We start from the raw sequence: 17,501 nt of genomic DNA, 5'->3' as shown, positions 1-17,501 counted from the left end.
CCCTAGCTCTAATCCTAACCCAACCCTAGTACCACCTCTACCCTAGCTCTAATCCTAACCCCACCCTAGTACCACCTCCACCCTAGCTCTAACCCAACCCTAGTACCACCTCTACCCTAGCTCTAATCCTAACCCAACCCTAGTACCACCTCTACCCTAGCTGTAATCCTAACCCACCCTAGTACCACCTCCACCCTAGCTCTAATCCTAACCCAACCCTAGTACCACCTCCACCCTAGCTCTAATCCTAACCCAACCCTAGTACCACCTCCACCCTAGCTCTAATCCTAACCCAACCCTAGTACCACCTCCACCCTAGCTCTAATCCTAACCCAACCCTAGTACCACCTCTACCCTAGCTCTAATCCTAACCCAACCCTAGTACCACCTCTACTCTAGCTGTAATCCTAACCCCACCCTAGTACCACCTCTACCCTAGCTCTTATCCTAACCCAACCCTAGTACCACCTCTACCCTAGCTCTAATCCTAACCCCACCCTAGTACCACCTCTACCCTAGCTCTAATCCTAACCCCACCCTAGTACCACCTCCACCCTAGCTCTAATCCTAACCCCACCCTAGTACCACCTCTACCCTAGCTCTAATCCTAACCCAACCCTAGTACCACCTCTACCCTAGCTCTAATCCTAACCCCACCCTAGTACCACCTCCACCCTAGCTCTAACCCAACCCTAGTACCACCTCTACCCTAGCTCTAATCCTAACCCAACCCTAGTACCACCTCTACCCTAGCTGTAATCCTAACCCACCCTAGTACCACCTCCACCCTAGCTCTAATCCTAACCCAACCCTAGTACCACCTCCACCCTAGCTCTAATCCTAACCCAACCCTAGTACCACCTCCACCCTAGCTCTAATCCTAACCCAACCCTAGTACCACCTCCACCCTAGCTCTAATCCTAACCCAACCCTAGTACCACCTCTACCCTAGCTCTAATCCTAACCCAACCCTAGTACCACCTCTACTCTAGCTGTAATCCTAACCCCACCCTAGTACCACCTCTACCCTAGCTCTTATCCTAACCCAACCCTAGTACCACCTCTACCCTAGCTCTAATCCTAACCCCACCCTAGTACCACCTCTACCCTAGCTCTAATCCTAACCCCACCCTAGTACCACCTCCACCCTAGCTCTAATCCTAACCCAACCCTAGTACCACCTCTACCCTAGCTCTAATCCTAACCCAACCCAAGTACCACCTCCACCCTAGTACCACCTCTACCCTAGCTCTAATCCTAACGCAACCCTAGTACCACCTCTACCCTAGCTCTAATCCTAACCCCACCCTAGTACCACCTCTACCCTAGCTGTAATCCTAACCCAACCCTAGTACCACCTCTACCCTAGTACCACCTCTACCCTAGCTCTAATCCTAACGCAACCCTAGTACCACCTCTACCCTAGCTCTAATCCTAACCCCACCCTAGTACCACCTCTACCCTAGCTCTAATCCTAACCCAACCCTAGTACCACCTCTACCCTAGCTCTAATCCTAACCCCACCCTAGTACCACCTCTACCCTAGCTCTAATCCTAACCCAACCCTAGTACCACCTCTACCCTAGCTCTAATCCTAACCCCACCCTAGTACCACCTCTACCCTAGCTCTAATCCTAACCCAACCCTAGCTCTAATCCTAACCCCACCCTAGTACCATCTTTACCTGCACCGCTGTAGAGTTTGGTGCCTGGGTTACACCACTACCAGTGTACGTCAGGTGCCAAGACATCGATATTTTCCTATAGTTGAAAAGTTTTGAGCGACTTCTGACTGAGTCATAGTTGGTCCTTTTCCCCCGTGGAAGCATTGTGGTTGGGACAGAGAAAAATGACATTTCAATAGTCGCAAGTGAACTGCTGCAGTTAAATTAAGCTGCTTAAAGGGACGTTCCAGTCTTCGATTTATGCATCACAGACACGACAGGTGTGATATAAAAGAGCCTTTAATAAAGTGTAACAGCAGTTAGTGGTCGTTAGTCGCACACAATCCTCCGCTCTCTACTCGTTTCCCACAGGCGGATCAGTAGTATTAGAGTGCGCCCCCTTTTGGCGGCAGGATACTGATTAGCGGATATATTACACCCCATATACACGGTATACAGCGTGTGCTCCCATCTCAGTCTCCGCAGTCCCGTGACTCAGGTGTCGCTCAGCTGACTGACGTCTGTGAAACGCGTCCCCTCCAAGATGTCGTGGACGTCCTCCATGGAAGTCGCTTGTCGGATTTTCTCCAGGCTGACCTGTCGTGTGATCAGAGGTTGTTAAAAAAAAAAAAAAAAAAGTGAAAACCCTTCCAGATTAGAGCTGTATACCATTTCTTCCCTATGACAACACTTCCGGTCATAAGCTCTGGGACGTTGTGTATTATCGGCTGGGTTAGTGTATACGTGTGCACTTTGATGGGGATCTGGATATACATTACCCCTTTTATTAAACAGTGAGCTGCTGTGGACCGGAAGTGTTGTCATTGGGACATCCGATTACCTGCAGCTTTTGTGACAGGCGCACAAAGTCCCTCTGCACCTCCTCGCTGGTCCTCAGCTCCGTCTGCAGCCTGGAGACCTTGCTCCGTTCATCGGCGAGAGCGAGATCCAGAGACGTCTGCGGACAGAGACAAGATGAGACGACGCGGAGCAGGAGGAGCGCCGCGGGGGAGACTGAGCGAGGGGCCGCGGGGGAGACTGAGCGAGGGGCCGCGGGGGAGACTGAGCGAGGGGCCGCGGGGGAGACTGAGCGAGGGGCCGCTACCTTCTCCTCCTTCTCCTGCTGCAGAACCTTCTCCTGGTCCCCGAGAGACTCCCAGAGCTTCTGCACCTGACCCTCCGACTCCTGCAGCTGCAACTCCGCCTGGAGGGAAAGAAGCGCGATTGGACTTCAGTTTATCAATTGACTTTCAGAAGGAGCTCACTGACAGATTCTCAGTTAACTCCGCCTGCAATAGATTGTGTAACACACAAGCCATAGAAAAGAAACGGTGACAGAATTTTTCGTAGATCAAAATACATGTATTTAAGTAAAAAAAAAAAAAAATACTCAACAAAAAGTGTCCTCAAATGTTGACAACCCCCTTAAAGGATATAAACATTTTCCATTAACCCAACACTACTTGGCGGTCCCCAGACTCATGTCCGACTACAGGGAAAATCAGGGACTGAGAAGGCAGAGAATGAAGGGGTCTCTCTTATCCCACCTGTTTCCGGTCCTGCTGTATCCGCTCCATCTCCGTCCTCAGGCTGGAGAGCGTGGCTGCAAGATCAGAGACCAGTGGTGAGGGGCGAGAGCTGAGCCGAGCCCCCCACCCAAAACACGGCACCTACCTTCCATAATCTCTGACATCACGAGGAAGAGGAGGAAAAAGTCAGTAATGCCCTGGAAATACACCACATGTCACAGTATGCAGAACCCCAGGATTTTTTTTTTTTATTATTATTATTTTTTTTTTTAATATATATATTAATGTAGTATTTTTTTAATTTAATTTCCAGGTGGATGGGGCTCCAGCGACGGAGCACAATATTTTATTTAATTATCTGATTTTATTTAATGTATTTTTAAATACAATCTGGTTGAATTTTTACCTCCATGAGGCCATAAAGGGCTTCTGGGGCGGGAAAAGGAGGAAATTTTATTATTTTTTTTAATTTTGCCATTTTCTACTATAACTGGGGCAAAATTTGGGTCACTTAAAACCAAACCCCAGGATTGTTCCCAAAATATCATAGAAAGACCCCTAAACGCACATGGCTGTGGGACGGTCCTAACGAGATCGGGTTTGTTGGCATTTACGGGGAAGAAGGACGCCCATCAGTGACCGGCGGAGCGGATCTGGGCATCATGGCGACATCCAGCAGTCCATGTGCTGCGCAGGGGACTGCCTGCAGGGATAGACGGGCGCCCGCCCCCCAGACTGAGCTCATTCACCCCTCTCCTCGGTGTGGGTGTCCGTCGTTCTCCTCAGCTGCTCCTCCACCTCTTGCTTCGCCACTTGTTCGCCTTTCAGCTCCTCTTGCAGAGAGACGATCTCGATACACAACCGCTCCTGTCTGTGCTGCGCCGCTCTCTGGGGAAAAAAATGGTATAAAATATGACAAAAAAAGCCTAAAATACCAAGTAACTTTCTGTCTGAGTAGCGTGCCCAGTCATCAGCAGAAGTTAGGGCACCAGTCACACCATAGAGAGACACATATCTCGCAGGCTTTAGCAGCTGCTGACTGACGCTGTGCACACTGTAATAAAGTCTCTGTATACCTGCGGGGTTGAGAGCTGCGCGTTCTGACCAGCAGGGGGCGCTTGTAAACTTAGTGTCCTCAGCTTCTCGCTCTCGTCATCGAGACCGTTCACCTCCTGACACATGCGGCTGAAGGAGGCCGTCAGGGCGGCCTGGGAAGAAAACAAAGAAGAAAGCCCGAATGTGAGGAGGGGATCCCGGTTGTTCCGTTGCTCCATTATTAGAATAAATCCTGATTATCTGACAGCGAAACCTAGAAATGCACCGATCCGGAAGGTCGGCTCAATGCCAGGCAGCTGGCGTAAAGCTTCACGTCAGTGAGGAGGAGGCTAGGACGGTCAGAATGAAGAAGGGATGGTGATAACTCACCATTTTTTGGGACGTCTTCTGCTGGGTGTCAGCCATGGTTCTCTGCAGACCTTGCAGGATTTCCTCGGAGCTTTTTATCTGCTCCAGTAACTGCTTCACCTGCAGGAGAGGCAGCGGGCGATGAGTCCATACGGTGGTCACACATAGACCTGCGCCATACGTCTATACAATGACTCGCCTGGTTAGCGCAGTCCTCCGAGCTGCACCTCAGGGCGTCCTGCAGCGCCTCCTTCTCCTGGGTCACCACCTCCAGCCGCTCCGTGGCGCTCTGCAGTGCCGCCTTCTGCTGCGCCCACTGGCCCAAAACACAGAAATGTTACTACTGATGCCCCCCGCCATCACTACCACTTCACGCGTTTCTTGTATTATTGTTTTTATTGCCTTAACGCGTCTGAAAAGTGAAGCAACTGTGTAAATATCCTAAACTATCGAGCTCCTATACGTTTCCATGGTAACAGACTACGAGCAAACCTTGTGTAGTCGGACCCTGTGGTCATATTCCTTTCTAAAAAAAACAAAGGAAGAAGTGTGTCGGATCAGACTACATAGGCCTCGTTTGTAGTCTGTTACTAAGGCAACACAGGTCATTAGACAACTTCTATACAGATCTATGAGTTTCCTTGGTAACAGGCTATGAACAAGACCTGTGTAGTCTGATACGTCACATTCCTTCCTTCTTGTGTAGGATCTGACTACGCAGGGTTTGCTCGTAGTCTGTTGCCAGGGAAACACGTAGGTCTGTATAGAAGCTGTATACAGATCTGTGTTGCCTTAGTAACCGAAAAAAACAAACCAAAAAAAAAAATCATACGTCTTTCCAAAAAAACTAGTGAAGGAGGAGTGCACACGTGTTAGGGAATGTGGCGGCGCTATCTGACTACGCAGGCCTTGTGTGTAGTCTGTTACTATGGAAACATCGCTATAGGATTTTTGGAAAGATCGGTATTTTTACTTTAGATGCGGCTTTTTTTCTAACCAGAAAGACACAATGGACCAAGGGGCTGGCGGAAGCGCGGCCAGGGGGGATGGTTACCTCCTGCTCGGACAGTAGCTGGAAGCCCGCCGGGGGGATGTATATGCACTCGGGGACCAGGGTGGCCGTAGAGATAATGGAGGCCGTGTCCTCCTGGCCCTGGATCAGTCGCTCCCCCGAAAAAGAGGAAATGGAGACGCAATCAAAGCCTCTGGCAAAGGCCTCAGTGGTGGCCAGGAGCTCGGGGTCATCACAGGGGCCCCCAGGAGAGGACGTGAGGGGGTCCTGGACAAAGCTGCCATCTTCTGACCGAGACATCAACACGCGGAGGTTTCCTGGGGGACGAGATGGAAGAAATGTACATATTAATGGGCATGGAGACCAACTATCAAGGGTAATGGCCGCCATTCACAGGTGACCGCTGCTGCCCATGACTGGCTGCAGCGCTGACGGCATCATGACTGAACGCCCAGATCCCGGCTCCAGTGATCACACCCGACCATCAGCATTTCACTTCTCCTATTTTCCTGCTTCTTCGCCATTTTATTCTGACTTTTCCGATTCATCATTTTACACTTGTTGTCTCAGAAGTTGCAGAACTTTAGCACAAGCGTCTTCTTACCCCCAAAAAATCCTAAAAACACTTTCCTGAGCCCCAGGAGACATTAAGAAAACGGTTCACAGACAAGAAACAAAAATAAATGAAGAATCGAGAGCCGATATTAATACGGCGCCGCAACCGCGGATTTTATCAGCAAAGTCACAAATAAATCTGCGGTAACATTTTGCCGCCATCTTGTCCTTCCAGCGTCTTCACTCCCTGTGATCGGAATAATTAATTAGGCAAAATTAATCCACAAGCCCCTCCCCCGTGCAGCATTAATTGCATTAACCCCTGCACTGCTGGCGTCATTAGATCGTCAGCTCCTGGGGTCGCCGCTCTGGCCTGGATATTACTTTTATATATTATGTGAACTAATGCACACAGACTTTCCTGCATAGAGAAGAGGGACTACAACTCCCAGCATGCAGCTGCATTCACATAACACATTGTACCGGCAGCTCTGCTGCACATCACACAGGCAGACCCTGCACCCACCTTGGCTGCAGCCTTCGGGGGGCGCACACACTTCTACTTTCCTTCCCAAACCTCCAACTTTCCTCCCAAGCAAATCCGCATCCGCATGGGACACGTTTCCGTATCCGCTCGGGAATCTCCGCCAGCGCTCGGCTCTGAGGACGCAGGGACCTCGGTGATTTCCGGCAGCGCTCGGCTCTGAGGACAGCAGGGACCTCGGTGATTTCCGGCAGCGCTCGGCTCCGCTCGTCTTATTGTCTTGGAGGCAGCTCGGGACTTTCCGTCGTCTCAGATCAGTGAGTTCGGCAATTTCCGGCAGAGGAGACCGGTCCTGCATGAGCTGCAGGTGGAAATGCTGCTGGTGATGATTGTGCAGCATCGGGGGCTGCAGGGTGGGCTACAGGGTAGAGTGGAGGGGGGGCTGCAGGGGGACTCGGGGGAGTGCAGGGGGAGCTGCAGGGGGAGCTGCAGGGGGACTCGGGGGAGTGCAGGGTGGGCTGCAGGGGGACTCGGGGGGAGTGAAGGGGGGGCTGCAGGGGGACTCGGGAGAGTGCAGGGTGGGCTGCAGGGGAAGTCGGGGGAGTGCAGGTGGGACTCGGGGGGAGTGCAGGGGGGGCTGCAGGGGGACTCGGGGGGAGTGCAGGGGGGGCTGCAGGGGGACTCGGGGGGAGTGCAGGGGGGACTCGGGGGGAGTGCAGGGGGGGCTGCAGGGGGACTCGGGGGGAGTGCAGGGGGGGCTGCAGGGGGACTCGGGGGAGTGCAGGGTGGGCTGCAGGGGGACTCGGGGGAGTGCAGGGGGGGCTGCAGGGGGACTCGGGGGAGTGCAGGGTGGGCTGCAGGGGGACTCGGGAGAGTGCAGGGGGGGCTGCAGGGGGACTCGGAGGAGTGCAGGGGGGGCTGCAGGGGGACTCGGGGGAGTGCAGGGTGGGCTGCAGGGGGACTCGGGGGAGTGCAGGGGGGGCTGCAGGGGGACTCGGGGGAGTGCAGGGGGGGCTGCAGGGGGACTCGGGGAGTGCAGGGTGGGCTGCAGGGGGACTCGGGGGAGTGCAGGGGGACTCGGGGGAGTGCAGGGGGGCTGCAGGGGGACTCGGGGAGTGCAGGGTGGGCTGCAGGGGGACTCGGGGGAGTGCAGGGGGGGCTGCAGGGGGACTCGGGGGAGTGCAGGGGGACTCGGGGAGTGCAGGGTGGGCTGCAGGGGAACTCGGGGGGAGTGCAGGGGGGGCTGCAGGGGGACTCGGGGGAGTGCAGGGGGGGCTGCGGGGGGACTCGGGAGAGTGCAGGGTGGGCTGCGGGGGGACTCGGGGGAGTGCAGGGGGGGCTGCAGGGGGACTCGGGGAGTGCAGGGTGGGCTGCAGGGGAACTCGGGGGAGTGCAGGGGGGGCTGCAGGGGGACTCGGGGGAGTGCAGGGGGACTCGGGGGAGTGCAGGGTGGGCTGCAGGGGGACTCGGGGAGTGCAGGGTGGGCTGCAGGGGGACTCGGGGGAGTGCAGGGGGGGCTGCAGGGGGACTCGGGGGAGTGCAGGAGGACTCGGGGGAGTGCAGGGTGGGCTGCAGGGGGACTCGGGGGAGTGCAGGGTGGGCTGCAGGGGGACTCGGGGAGTGCAGGGTGGGCTGCAGGGGAACTCGGGGGAGTGCAGGGGGGGCTGCAGGGGGACTCGGGGGAGTGCAGGGGGACTCGGGGGAGTGCAGGGTGGGCTGCAGGGGGACTCGGGGAGTGCAGGGTGGGCTGCAGGGGGACTCGGGGGAGTGCAGGGGGGGCTGCAGGGGGACTCGGGGGAGTGCAGGGGGACTCGGGGGAGTGCAGGGTGGGCTGCAGGGGGACTCGGGGAGTGCAGGGTGAGCTGCAGGGGGACTCGGGGGAGTGCAGGGTGGGCTGCAGGGGGACTCGGGGAGTGCAGGGTGGGGTGCAGGGTGGGCTGCAGGGGGACTGGGGAGACTGCAGGGTGGGCTGCAGGGAGACTCGGGGGAGTGCAGGGTGGGCTGCAGGGGGACTCGGGGAGTGCAGGGTGGGCTGCAGGGGGACTCGGGGAGTGCAGGGTGGGCTGCAGGGGAACTCGGGAGAGTGCAGGGTGGGCTGCAGGGGGACTCGGGGGAGTGCAGGGTGGGCTGCAGGGGGACTCGGGAGAGTGCAGGGTGGGCTGCAGGGGGACTCGGGAGAGTGCAGGGTGGGCTGCAGGGGGACTCGGGAGAGTGCAGGGTGGGCTGCAGGGGGACTCAGGGGAGAGTGCTGGGTGGGCTGCAGGGGGACCCGGGAGACTGCAGGGTGGGCTGCAGGGGGACCCGGGAAACTGCAGGGTGGGCTGCAGGGGGACCCGGGAGACTGCAGGGTGGGCTGCAGGGACTATACATATATTAAGGCTGATAATTTAATTTATGGAGATAAGCAGCAGCTTAAATCAGGGCAGTTTATCTCTCTACGTTAGGTCAAACGTTTTCTGTAAGTCTTCACAAGGTTGGCACACACTGTTGTTGGTATTTTGGCCCATTCCTCCATGCAGATCTCCTCTAGAGCAGGGGTCCCCAACTCCAGTCCTCAAGGCCCACCAACAGGTCATGTTTTCAGGATTTCCTTTGCATTGCACAGGTGATGCAATTATTACCTGGGCAAGACTAAGGAAATCCTGAAAACATGACATGTTGGTGGGCCTTGAGGACTGGAGTTGGGGACCCCTGCTCTAGAGCAGTGATGTTTTGGGCTCGTCACTGGGCAACACGGACTTTCAACTCCCTCCAAAGGTTTTCTATAGGGTTGAGATCTGGAGACTGGCTAGGCCACTCCAGGACCTTCATATGCTTCTTACGAAGCCACTCCTTCGTTGCCCTGGCGGTGTGCTTGGCATCATCATGTTTCATCTTCAATGCTCTTGCTGATAGAAGGAGGTTTGCAATCAAAATCTCACGATACATGGCCCCATTCATTCTTTCATGTACACGGATCAGTCGTCCTGGTCCCTTTGCGGATAAGCAGCCCCAAAGCATGATGTTGCCACCCCCATGCTTCACAATAGGTATGGTGTTCTTTGGATGCAGCTCAGCATTCTGTCTCCTGCAAACACGATGAGTTTTGTTTCTACCAAACAGTTCTACTTTGGTTTCATCAGACCATAGGACATTCTCCCAAAACTCCTCTGGATCATCCAAATGCTCTCTAGCACACCTCACATGTGTACTGGCTTAAGCAGGGGGACACGTCTGGCACTGCAGGATCTGAGTCCCTGGCGTAGTGTGTTACTGATGGTAGCCTTTGTTACATTGGTCCCAGCTCTATTTAGGTCATTCACTAGGTCCCCCGTGTGGTTCTGGGATTTTTGCTCTCTGTTCTTGTGATCATTTTGACCCCACAGGGTGACATCTTGCATGGAGCCCCAGATAGAGGGAGATTCAGTGGTCTTCTATTGCTATGTGCACACGTTACGGATTGGGGTGCAGAATTTTCCGCACAAAATCCGCATCTCCCGACAGAAACCGCAGGTGTGGATTTGCCGTGGATTTTCTGCGGTTTTTACCCCTGCGGATTTCTATTATAGAAGGGGTCAGAAACGTTTCAGTTCCACAATAAAGAAGTAGCATGCTACTTCTTTTGTTCCGCAGCGGTTTTCATGCGGATTTTTCTGCACCATTAGCACAGCTTTTTTTTTCCCAATTGGTTTACATTGTACTGTAAATCACTGTGCAGATCTGCAGCATTTCTGCGCGGAAAAATCCGCTGTTGATCCGCACAAATTCCGCATCGTGTGCACACGGCCTTAGTCTTCCGTTTTCTTATTATTGCTCTCACAGTTGATTTCTTCACTCCAAGCTGGTTGGCTATTGCAGATTCAGTCTTCCCAGCCTGGTGCAGGGCTACAATTTTGTTTCTGGTGTCCTTCTACAGCTCTTTGGTCTTCACCATAGTGGGGTTTGTAGTGTGACTGAGGTTGTGGACAGGTGTCTTTTATACTGTTAACAAGGTCAAACAGCCATTACTACAGGTAATGAGCGGAGGACAGAGGAGCCTCATAGCCTACTTTCACATTTCCGTCTTTCTGCTACCGTCGCAATACGTCGATTTTTGAAAATGCAGGATCCTGCATCTTCCCATAGACTTGTATTAGCGACGTATGGAGTCACGTTTTGTCCGTCGTGCACTGAATCCTGCAAAATGTGACGGCCCGTCTTTTGCAAAAAAAACGTTCAAGGGAACGTTTTTCCGTATGTTGTATCCTGTGTTTCCGACTTCGCATGCCCGGCAGGAAATCTCTCTCTCTCTTTCCTCCCCGGGACTTTACACTGGACAGCGGACCCGTTGAAAAACTGCGTCCGCTGCTCACGATATACACTATTTCATAAACGTCCGTCGGTACGTCGCGCCGACGCTTTGTGATGGCCGACTACCGACGGAAATGTGAAAGTAGCCTAAGGCTACTTTCACACTAGCGTCGGAATTCGGCCCGTCACATTGCGTCGGGCCGAGATTCCGACGCTAGCGTTGTTAGCGCCGCACAACGAGTGCAGCGGATGCATTCTCCGGCGCATCCGCTGCCGCATTGTGAGGTGCAAGGAGGTGGGAGCGGAGTTCCGGCCGCGCATGCGCGGTCGGAAAAAGCGGTCCGTCTGGAGCAAAAAACGTTACATTTAACGTTTTTTGCTCCCGGCGGTCCACCACAACACGGCGCAACTGTCGCACGACGGTTGCGACGTGTCGCAATGCGTCGGTAATGTTACTCTATGGGGCAAAAACGCATCCTGCAAACAACTTTCCAGGATGCGTTTTTTCCCCTAAACGACGCATTGCGACGTATTAAAAAAAACGCCAGTGTGAAAGTAGCCTAAGGCTGCCGTCACACTATCAGTATTTGGTCAGTATTTCTCATCAGTATTTGTAGCCAAAACCAGGAGTGGGTGATAAATACAGAAGTGGTGCAGATGTTTCTATTATACTTTTCCTCTATTTGTTCCTCTCCTGGTTTTGGCTACAAATACTGATGAAAAATACTGACCAAATACTGCTAGTGTGAATGTGGCCTTAAAGAAGAAGTTACAGGTCTGGGAGAGCCAGAAACCTTGCATGTTTTTAGGTGACCAAATACTTATTTTCCACCATAATATGCAAAATAAATCTTACCAAATAAGACAAGGTGATTTTCTGGATTTGTTTTCTCCTTTTGACTCTCATAGTTGTCGTCTACCTTTGATGTCAATTGCAGGCCTCTCTCATGTTTTTAAGTGGGAGAACTTGCACAATTGGCGACTGACTAAATACTTTTTTTCCCCACTGTATGTATGTTGTGTTCTGGCTTCGTGCGTGGTTCGGTTGGGTTTTATAGCATTTGCTACAATAACTGAGTAAGAAGTAAGACGGTAGAAAAATACACATCCTCCCTATGTGAGAGCGACAAACAGGATGCAGCCGTGTGTGATCGGCGGGCGAGAGGAACACCCTCTACACCCCACTGCCCTCTGCTACAGCAACCAGCTCCAAACTGGCACACACAGTGTTAATACTGAATCTTATGTATCTGTATACAGGGAGCTCCCCCTAGTGGTGGCTGCAGACAGAATCATATCATGTATCTCTGTATACAGGGAGCTCCCCCTAGTGGTGGCTGCAGACAGAATCATATCATGTATATCTGTATACAGGGAGCTCCCCCTAGTGGTGGCTGCAGATAGGATCTTATCATGTATCTCTGTATACAGGGAGCTCCCCCTAGTGGTGGCTGCAGACAGAATCATATCATGTATATCTGTATACAGGGAGCTCCCCCTAGTGGTGGCTGCAGACAGGATCTTATCATGTATCTCTGTATATAGGGAGCTCCCCCTAGTGGTGGCTGCAGACAGAATCATATCATGTATATCTGTATACAGGGAGCTCCCCCTAGTGGTGGCTGCAGATAGGATCTTATCATGTATCTCTGTATACAGGGAGCTCCCCCTAGTGGTGGCTGCAGACAGAATCATATCATGTATATCTGTATACAGGGAGCTCCCCCTAGTGGTGGCTGCAGACAGGATCTTATCATGTATCTCTGTATACAGGGAGCTCCCCCTAGTGGTGGCTGCAGACAGAATCATATCATGTATATCTGTATACAGGGAGCTCCCCCTAGTGGTGGCTGCAGACAGAATCATATCATGTATCTCTGTATACAGGGAGCTCCCCCCTTCAGGTTTCTTGGTGGTGTGTGAACATGTTCTTACAGACTTGTTCACTGTGCAAGTAGCCCATGTGTTCCTGTTTCCATGATTGTTCTCTTGTGTCTACAAGACTGGGGAGTTCCACCACTCCTCTTGGGCTAGCTGCACAAAAGCTGTTCTACCCTGTATGCACACATGGATTTTTCCTCTCTGAACCCTGTTCACACAGGTAATATACAGATGATCAGGTTTTTAAATACATCAGATAGGGATTGCATACATTAGTTAGGACTGCTCTGATATGGGTATACCGTGAAGATTGGTAGAGCAGCTTAGTATACATTTTTTGCAAAAAACGTATCAACCAAATACCCTGTTATTTACATCTTTTACTAGCACTTGCGGATTACTGCAAACATTTTTTCAAACTGAGTGTTTTTGGTTTTACCATTCTCTTTTGTGTCTTCAGACAGGATCTTATGTATCTCTGTATACAGGGAGCTCCCTCTAGTGGTGGCTGCAGTCAGGATCTTATAATGTATCTGTATACAGGGAGCGCCCCCTAGTGGTGGCTACAGACAGGATCTTATCATGTATCTCTGTGTACAGGGAGCTCCCCCTAGTGGTGGCTCCAGACAGGATCTTATCATGTATCTCTGTATACAGGGAGCTCCCCTAGTAGTGGCCGCAGACAGGATCTTATCATGTATCTCTGTATACAGGGAGCTCCCCCTAGTGGTGGCTGCAGTCAGGATCTTATCATGTATCTCTGTATACAGGGAGCTCCTCCTAGTGGTGGCTGCAGACAGGATCTTATCAGATATTTGTATACAGGGAGCTCCCCCTAGTGGTGGCTGCAGTCAGGGTCTTATCATGTATCTCTGTATACAGGGAGCTCCCCCTAGTGGTGGCTGCAGACAGGATCTTATCAGATATCTGTATACAGGGAGCCCCCCTAGTGGTGGCTGCAGACAGGATCATATCATGTATCTCTGTATACAGGGAGCTCCCCCTAGTAGTGGCTGCAGACAGGATCTTATCATGTATCTCTGTATACAGGGAGCTCCCCCTAGTGGTGGCTGCAGACAGGATCTTATCATGTATCTCTGTATACAGGGAGCTCCTCCTAGTGGTGGCTGCAGACAGGATCTTATCAGATATCTGTATACAGGGAGCTCCCCCTAGTGGTGACTGCAGACAGGATCTTATCAGATATCTGTATACAGGGAGCTCCCCCTAGTGGTGGCTGCAGACAGGATCTTATCAGATATCTGTATACAGGGAGCTCCTCCTCCCACTCTTTGTATAATGATCTCTGCACAGCTCAAAGAGCATGCTCACAACACTATCCTACTGAAGTCCATGAACATTTCCAGACCATTGAGGCCACCTGCTCCGAGACTTGTTTGCTGGGACATTATTATTACTCTGATGTTTGTACATTTTTGCATTATTTCCTCCTCACATTGTCGGTTTCGATGACTTTACTACTATTTTTGGTAATTTGTTTGATGACTTTTTTCACAGTTCACGCCTTTATTCTGATTTTTGTTATTTTTTGTCAATTTATTTTATCAAATGTTTTTTACTTGTTTGTTTTATGCTTTTCTGTTATGTTTTTCTTTAAGGTCACATTAGGAAGTATCGACGCCCTCATGTAATACTGGTTTTCTGGATTTGTTTTCTCCTTTTGACTCTCATAGTTGTCGTCTACCTTTGATGTCAATTGCAGGCCTCTCTCATGTTTTTAAGTGGGAGAACTTGCACAATTGGCGACTGACTAAATAGGGGGAGCTCCCTGTATACAGAGATACATGATAAGATCCTGTCTGCAGCCACCACTAGGGGGAGCTCCCTGTATACAGAGATACATGATAAGATCCTGTCTGCAGCCACCACTAGGGGGAGCTCCCTGTATACAGAGATACATAAGATCCTGTCTGCAGCCACCACTAGGGGGAGCTCCCTGTATACATAGATACATTATAAGATCCTGTCTGCATCCACCATTAGGGGGAGCTCTCTGTATACAGAGATACATGATAAGATCCTATCTGCAGCCACCACTAGAGGGATCTTCTTGTCTACAGAGATACATGATAAGATCCTGTCTGCAGCCACCACTAGGGGGAGCTCCCTGTATACAGAGATACATGATAAGATCCTGTCTGCAGCCACCACTAGGGGGTGAGCTGTGCACAGATTATTATACAGAGAGTGGGAGGAGGAGAGCTGTGCAGAGATCAATATACAGAGAGTGGGAGGAGGAGAGCTGTGCAGAGATCATTATACAGAGAGTGGGAGGAGGAGAGCTGTGCAGAGATCATTATACAGAGAGTGAGGAGGAGAGCTGTGCAGAGATCATTATACAGAAAATGGGAGGAGGTAAGCTGTGCAGAGATCATTATACAGAGAGTGGGAGGAGGTGAGCTGTGCAGAGATCATTATACAGAGAGGGAGGAGGAGAGCTGTGCAGAGATCATTATACAGAGAATGGGAGGAGGAGAGCTGTGCAGAGATCATTATACAGAGAATGGGAGAAGAGCTGTGCAGAGATCATTATACAGAGAGTGGGAGGAGGAGAGCTGTGCAGAGATCATTATACAGAGAGGGAGGAGGAGAGCTGTGCAGAGATCATTATACAGAGAGGGAGGAGGAGAGCTGTGCATAGATCATTATACAGAGAGTGGAAGGAGGAGAGCTGTGCAGAGATAATTATACAGAGAGTTTGGAGGAGGTGAGCTGTGCAGGGATCATTATACAGAGAGTGGGAGGAGAAGAGTTGTGCAGAGATCATTATACAGATAGTGGGAGGAGGTGAGCTGTGCAGAGAGGGCGGAGGTAGCTGGGACTTCGCCTGTTGTGATTGGAGGATCCTGTACTATAAATATATATATATGTTATATTTTATTGTAACCTCAGCCAGCGTCGGATTGGAGCACCTTGGGCCCACCAGAGAAAATCATTCTTGGGGCCCACTATGTAGCTACATAGAAATACATTCAAGACCATCAATTGTGCGGTAAAACACACTAATATCAGGGCATAATATAAGGTAGTACATGTCTTAATTATGTAGCAGGGGTTGGGGTAGCCCCCTCATAGAATGTAAAGTAGCCCCCCTCATAGAATATAATGTAGCCTCCCACAGAATATAATGCAGCCCCCCATAGAATATAATGCAGATTCCTCATAGAATATAATGTAGCCTCCCTCATGGAATATAATGCAGCCCCCCTCATAGGGTATAATACAGCACCCCACAAAATATAATGCAACCCCCTCATAAGGTATAATGCAGCCCCTCCACAGAATATAATGTAGCCCCCTCATAGGGCATAATGCAGCTCCCCTCAAATAGTATGATGTAGCCACCTGAGAGAATAATGCTGCCCCTCCACAGAATATAATGCAGCCCCCTCAGAGTATAATGCCAACCCCTCGTAAGGCAGGCCACCATAGAATATACTGTAGCCCCTCATAGGGCATAATGCAGCTCCCCTCATATAGTATGATGCAGCCCCCACAGAATTATAATGTAGCCCCCTCATAGGGTATAATGCAGCCCCCCTGAAAAGGTATAATGCAGCCCCCTCCACCATCATCATTTTTCTCCCCCTCCACCATTGTACTCATTACCACCTCCATCATTGCCTCCTTCCCCACCACCATTGTCCTTTCCACCACTACCATCTTTGTCCTTTACAGCACAGCCATCATTGCTTTCTTCCCCACCATCATCATTGCCCCATCGTCATCATCATCATTGCCTCGAGCAACATCATCATTGCCCCCACCACCATCATCATTGCCTCCAGCACCATCATCATCATCGCCACCACCACCACCATCATCATTGCCCCCACCACCATCATCATCATTGCCCCCACCACCATCATCCTTGCCCACACCACCATCATCCTTGCCTCCAGAACCATCATCATTGCCCCCAGCACCATCATCATTGCCCCCAGCACCATCATCATTGCCTCCAGCACCATCATCGTTGCCTCCAGCACCATCCTCATTGCCCCCACCACCATCATCAATGCCTCCAGCACCATCATCATTGCCTCCAGCGCCATCATCATTGCCTCCAGCGCCATCATCATTGCATCCAGCACCATCATCATTGCCCCCACCACCATCATTGCCTCCAGCACCATCATCAATGCCTCCAGCGCCATCATCAATGCCTCCAGCGCCATCATCATTGCCTCCAGCGCCATCATCATTGCCTCCAGCGCCATCATCATTGCCTCCAGCGCCATCATCATTGCCTCCAGCGCCATCATCATTCCTCCAGCGCCGCCATCGTTGCCTCACCCCCCCACACACACAGCTGCACACATGGAGGCAGAGACGCACACACACAGACACACACAGCCGCACACATTCAGGCACACTTGCGCATACACACACACAGCACCCACTCACCTCTCCGCACGTTCCCAGCAGCCGCAGCACATCCCGGCAACTTTCTGTCTGAAATGATGACGTCATCCAGCCGCGCTGATTCAGACAGGAAGTGCCGGGCAGGAAGGAGGACGGCGTGGATCCCTGTAGCTCCGCTCTGGTCCCAAGCTGCAGGGATCGCAATCAAGGATCGCCGCACTTTAGGTGCCCACCTCTGGGGCCCCCCATTCAGCAGCGGCGGGCAGTGTTAGCCTCAGCCTGCGGCTAACGCTGCCTGCCATTAAAGTGAAATGGTAT

General features: G+C 51.9%; 3 protein-coding genes across 3 annotated transcripts; all 3 read right to left on the bottom strand.

The window, feature by feature from the left end:
* Nucleotides 1–1,945: 1,945 nt before the first annotated feature.
* Nucleotides 1,946–3,475, bottom strand: LOC138645483 (rab GTPase-binding effector protein 1-like). Its single transcript, XM_069734842.1, has 5 exons — nucleotides 3,338–3,475; nucleotides 3,211–3,266; nucleotides 2,769–2,867; nucleotides 2,505–2,621; nucleotides 1,946–2,260 (listed from the first exon to the last, which is right to left on the bottom strand). Exons 1-5 carry the CDS (start codon nucleotides 3,354–3,356, stop codon nucleotides 2,159–2,161), a joined length of 393 nt encoding a protein of 130 aa, XP_069590943.1. The 5' UTR covers nucleotides 3,357–3,475; the 3' UTR covers nucleotides 1,946–2,158.
* Nucleotides 3,476–3,933: 458 nt separating this feature from the next.
* LOC138646202 (rab GTPase-binding effector protein 2-like) lies at nucleotides 3,934–7,047 on the bottom strand. Its single transcript, XM_069735665.1, has 6 exons — nucleotides 6,690–7,047; nucleotides 5,651–5,925; nucleotides 4,796–4,912; nucleotides 4,618–4,716; nucleotides 4,269–4,400; nucleotides 3,934–4,080 (listed from the first exon to the last, which is right to left on the bottom strand). Exons 1-6 carry the CDS (start codon nucleotides 7,045–7,047, stop codon nucleotides 3,934–3,936), a joined length of 1,128 nt encoding a protein of 375 aa, XP_069591766.1.
* An 18-nt stretch (nucleotides 7,048–7,065) lies between these two features.
* LOC138646200 (uncharacterized) lies at nucleotides 7,066–17,080 on the bottom strand. Its single transcript, XM_069735664.1, has 2 exons — nucleotides 16,943–17,080; nucleotides 7,066–9,009 (listed from the first exon to the last, which is right to left on the bottom strand). Exons 1-2 carry the CDS (start codon nucleotides 17,078–17,080, stop codon nucleotides 7,066–7,068), a joined length of 2,082 nt encoding a protein of 693 aa, XP_069591765.1.
* Between the last annotated feature and the right edge of the window lie 421 nt (nucleotides 17,081–17,501).

This window comes from Ranitomeya imitator, chromosome 7 (assembly GCF_032444005.1).
Source record: "Ranitomeya imitator isolate aRanImi1 chromosome 7, aRanImi1.pri, whole genome shotgun sequence".
Lineage (NCBI taxonomy): Eukaryota > Metazoa > Chordata > Amphibia > Anura > Dendrobatidae > Ranitomeya > Ranitomeya imitator.
Note: the sequence above shows the minus strand (reverse complement) of the source record. Positions and strands in the feature narration are given on the sequence as shown.

Bases quoted from the DNA above. Each gene is read 5' to 3' on its own strand.
- LOC138645483 (XM_069734842.1), bottom strand. The intron at 2,868-3,210 runs GTGGGATAAGAG...CTTTCCCTCCAG, and splicing joins TACAGCAGGACCGGAAACAG to GCGGAGTTGCAGCTGCAGGA. The intron at 2,622-2,768 runs GTAGCGGCCCCT...CTCTGTCCGCAG, and splicing joins AGCAGGAGAAGGAGGAGAAG to ACGTCTCTGGATCTCGCTCT.
- LOC138646202 (XM_069735665.1), bottom strand. From the start codon at position 7,047: ATGCTGCACAATCATCACCAGCAGCATTTCCACCTGCAGCTCATGCAG. The intron at 5,926-6,689 runs GTGGGTGCAGGG...CTCGTCCCCCAG, and splicing joins CCCCGAAGGCTGCAGCCAAG to GAAACCTCCGCGTGTTGATG. The intron at 4,717-4,795 runs GCGAGTCATTGT...CCTCTCCTGCAG, and splicing joins CGGAGGACTGCGCTAACCAG to GTGAAGCAGTTACTGGAGCA.
- LOC138646200 (XM_069735664.1), bottom strand. From the start codon at position 17,080: ATGGCGCTGGAGGCAATGATGATGGCGCTGGAGGCAATGATGATGGCG. The intron at 9,010-16,942 runs GCAATGATGGTG...ATATATGTATAG, and splicing joins CATTGATGATGGTGCTGGAG to TCCCTGCAGCCCACCCTGCA.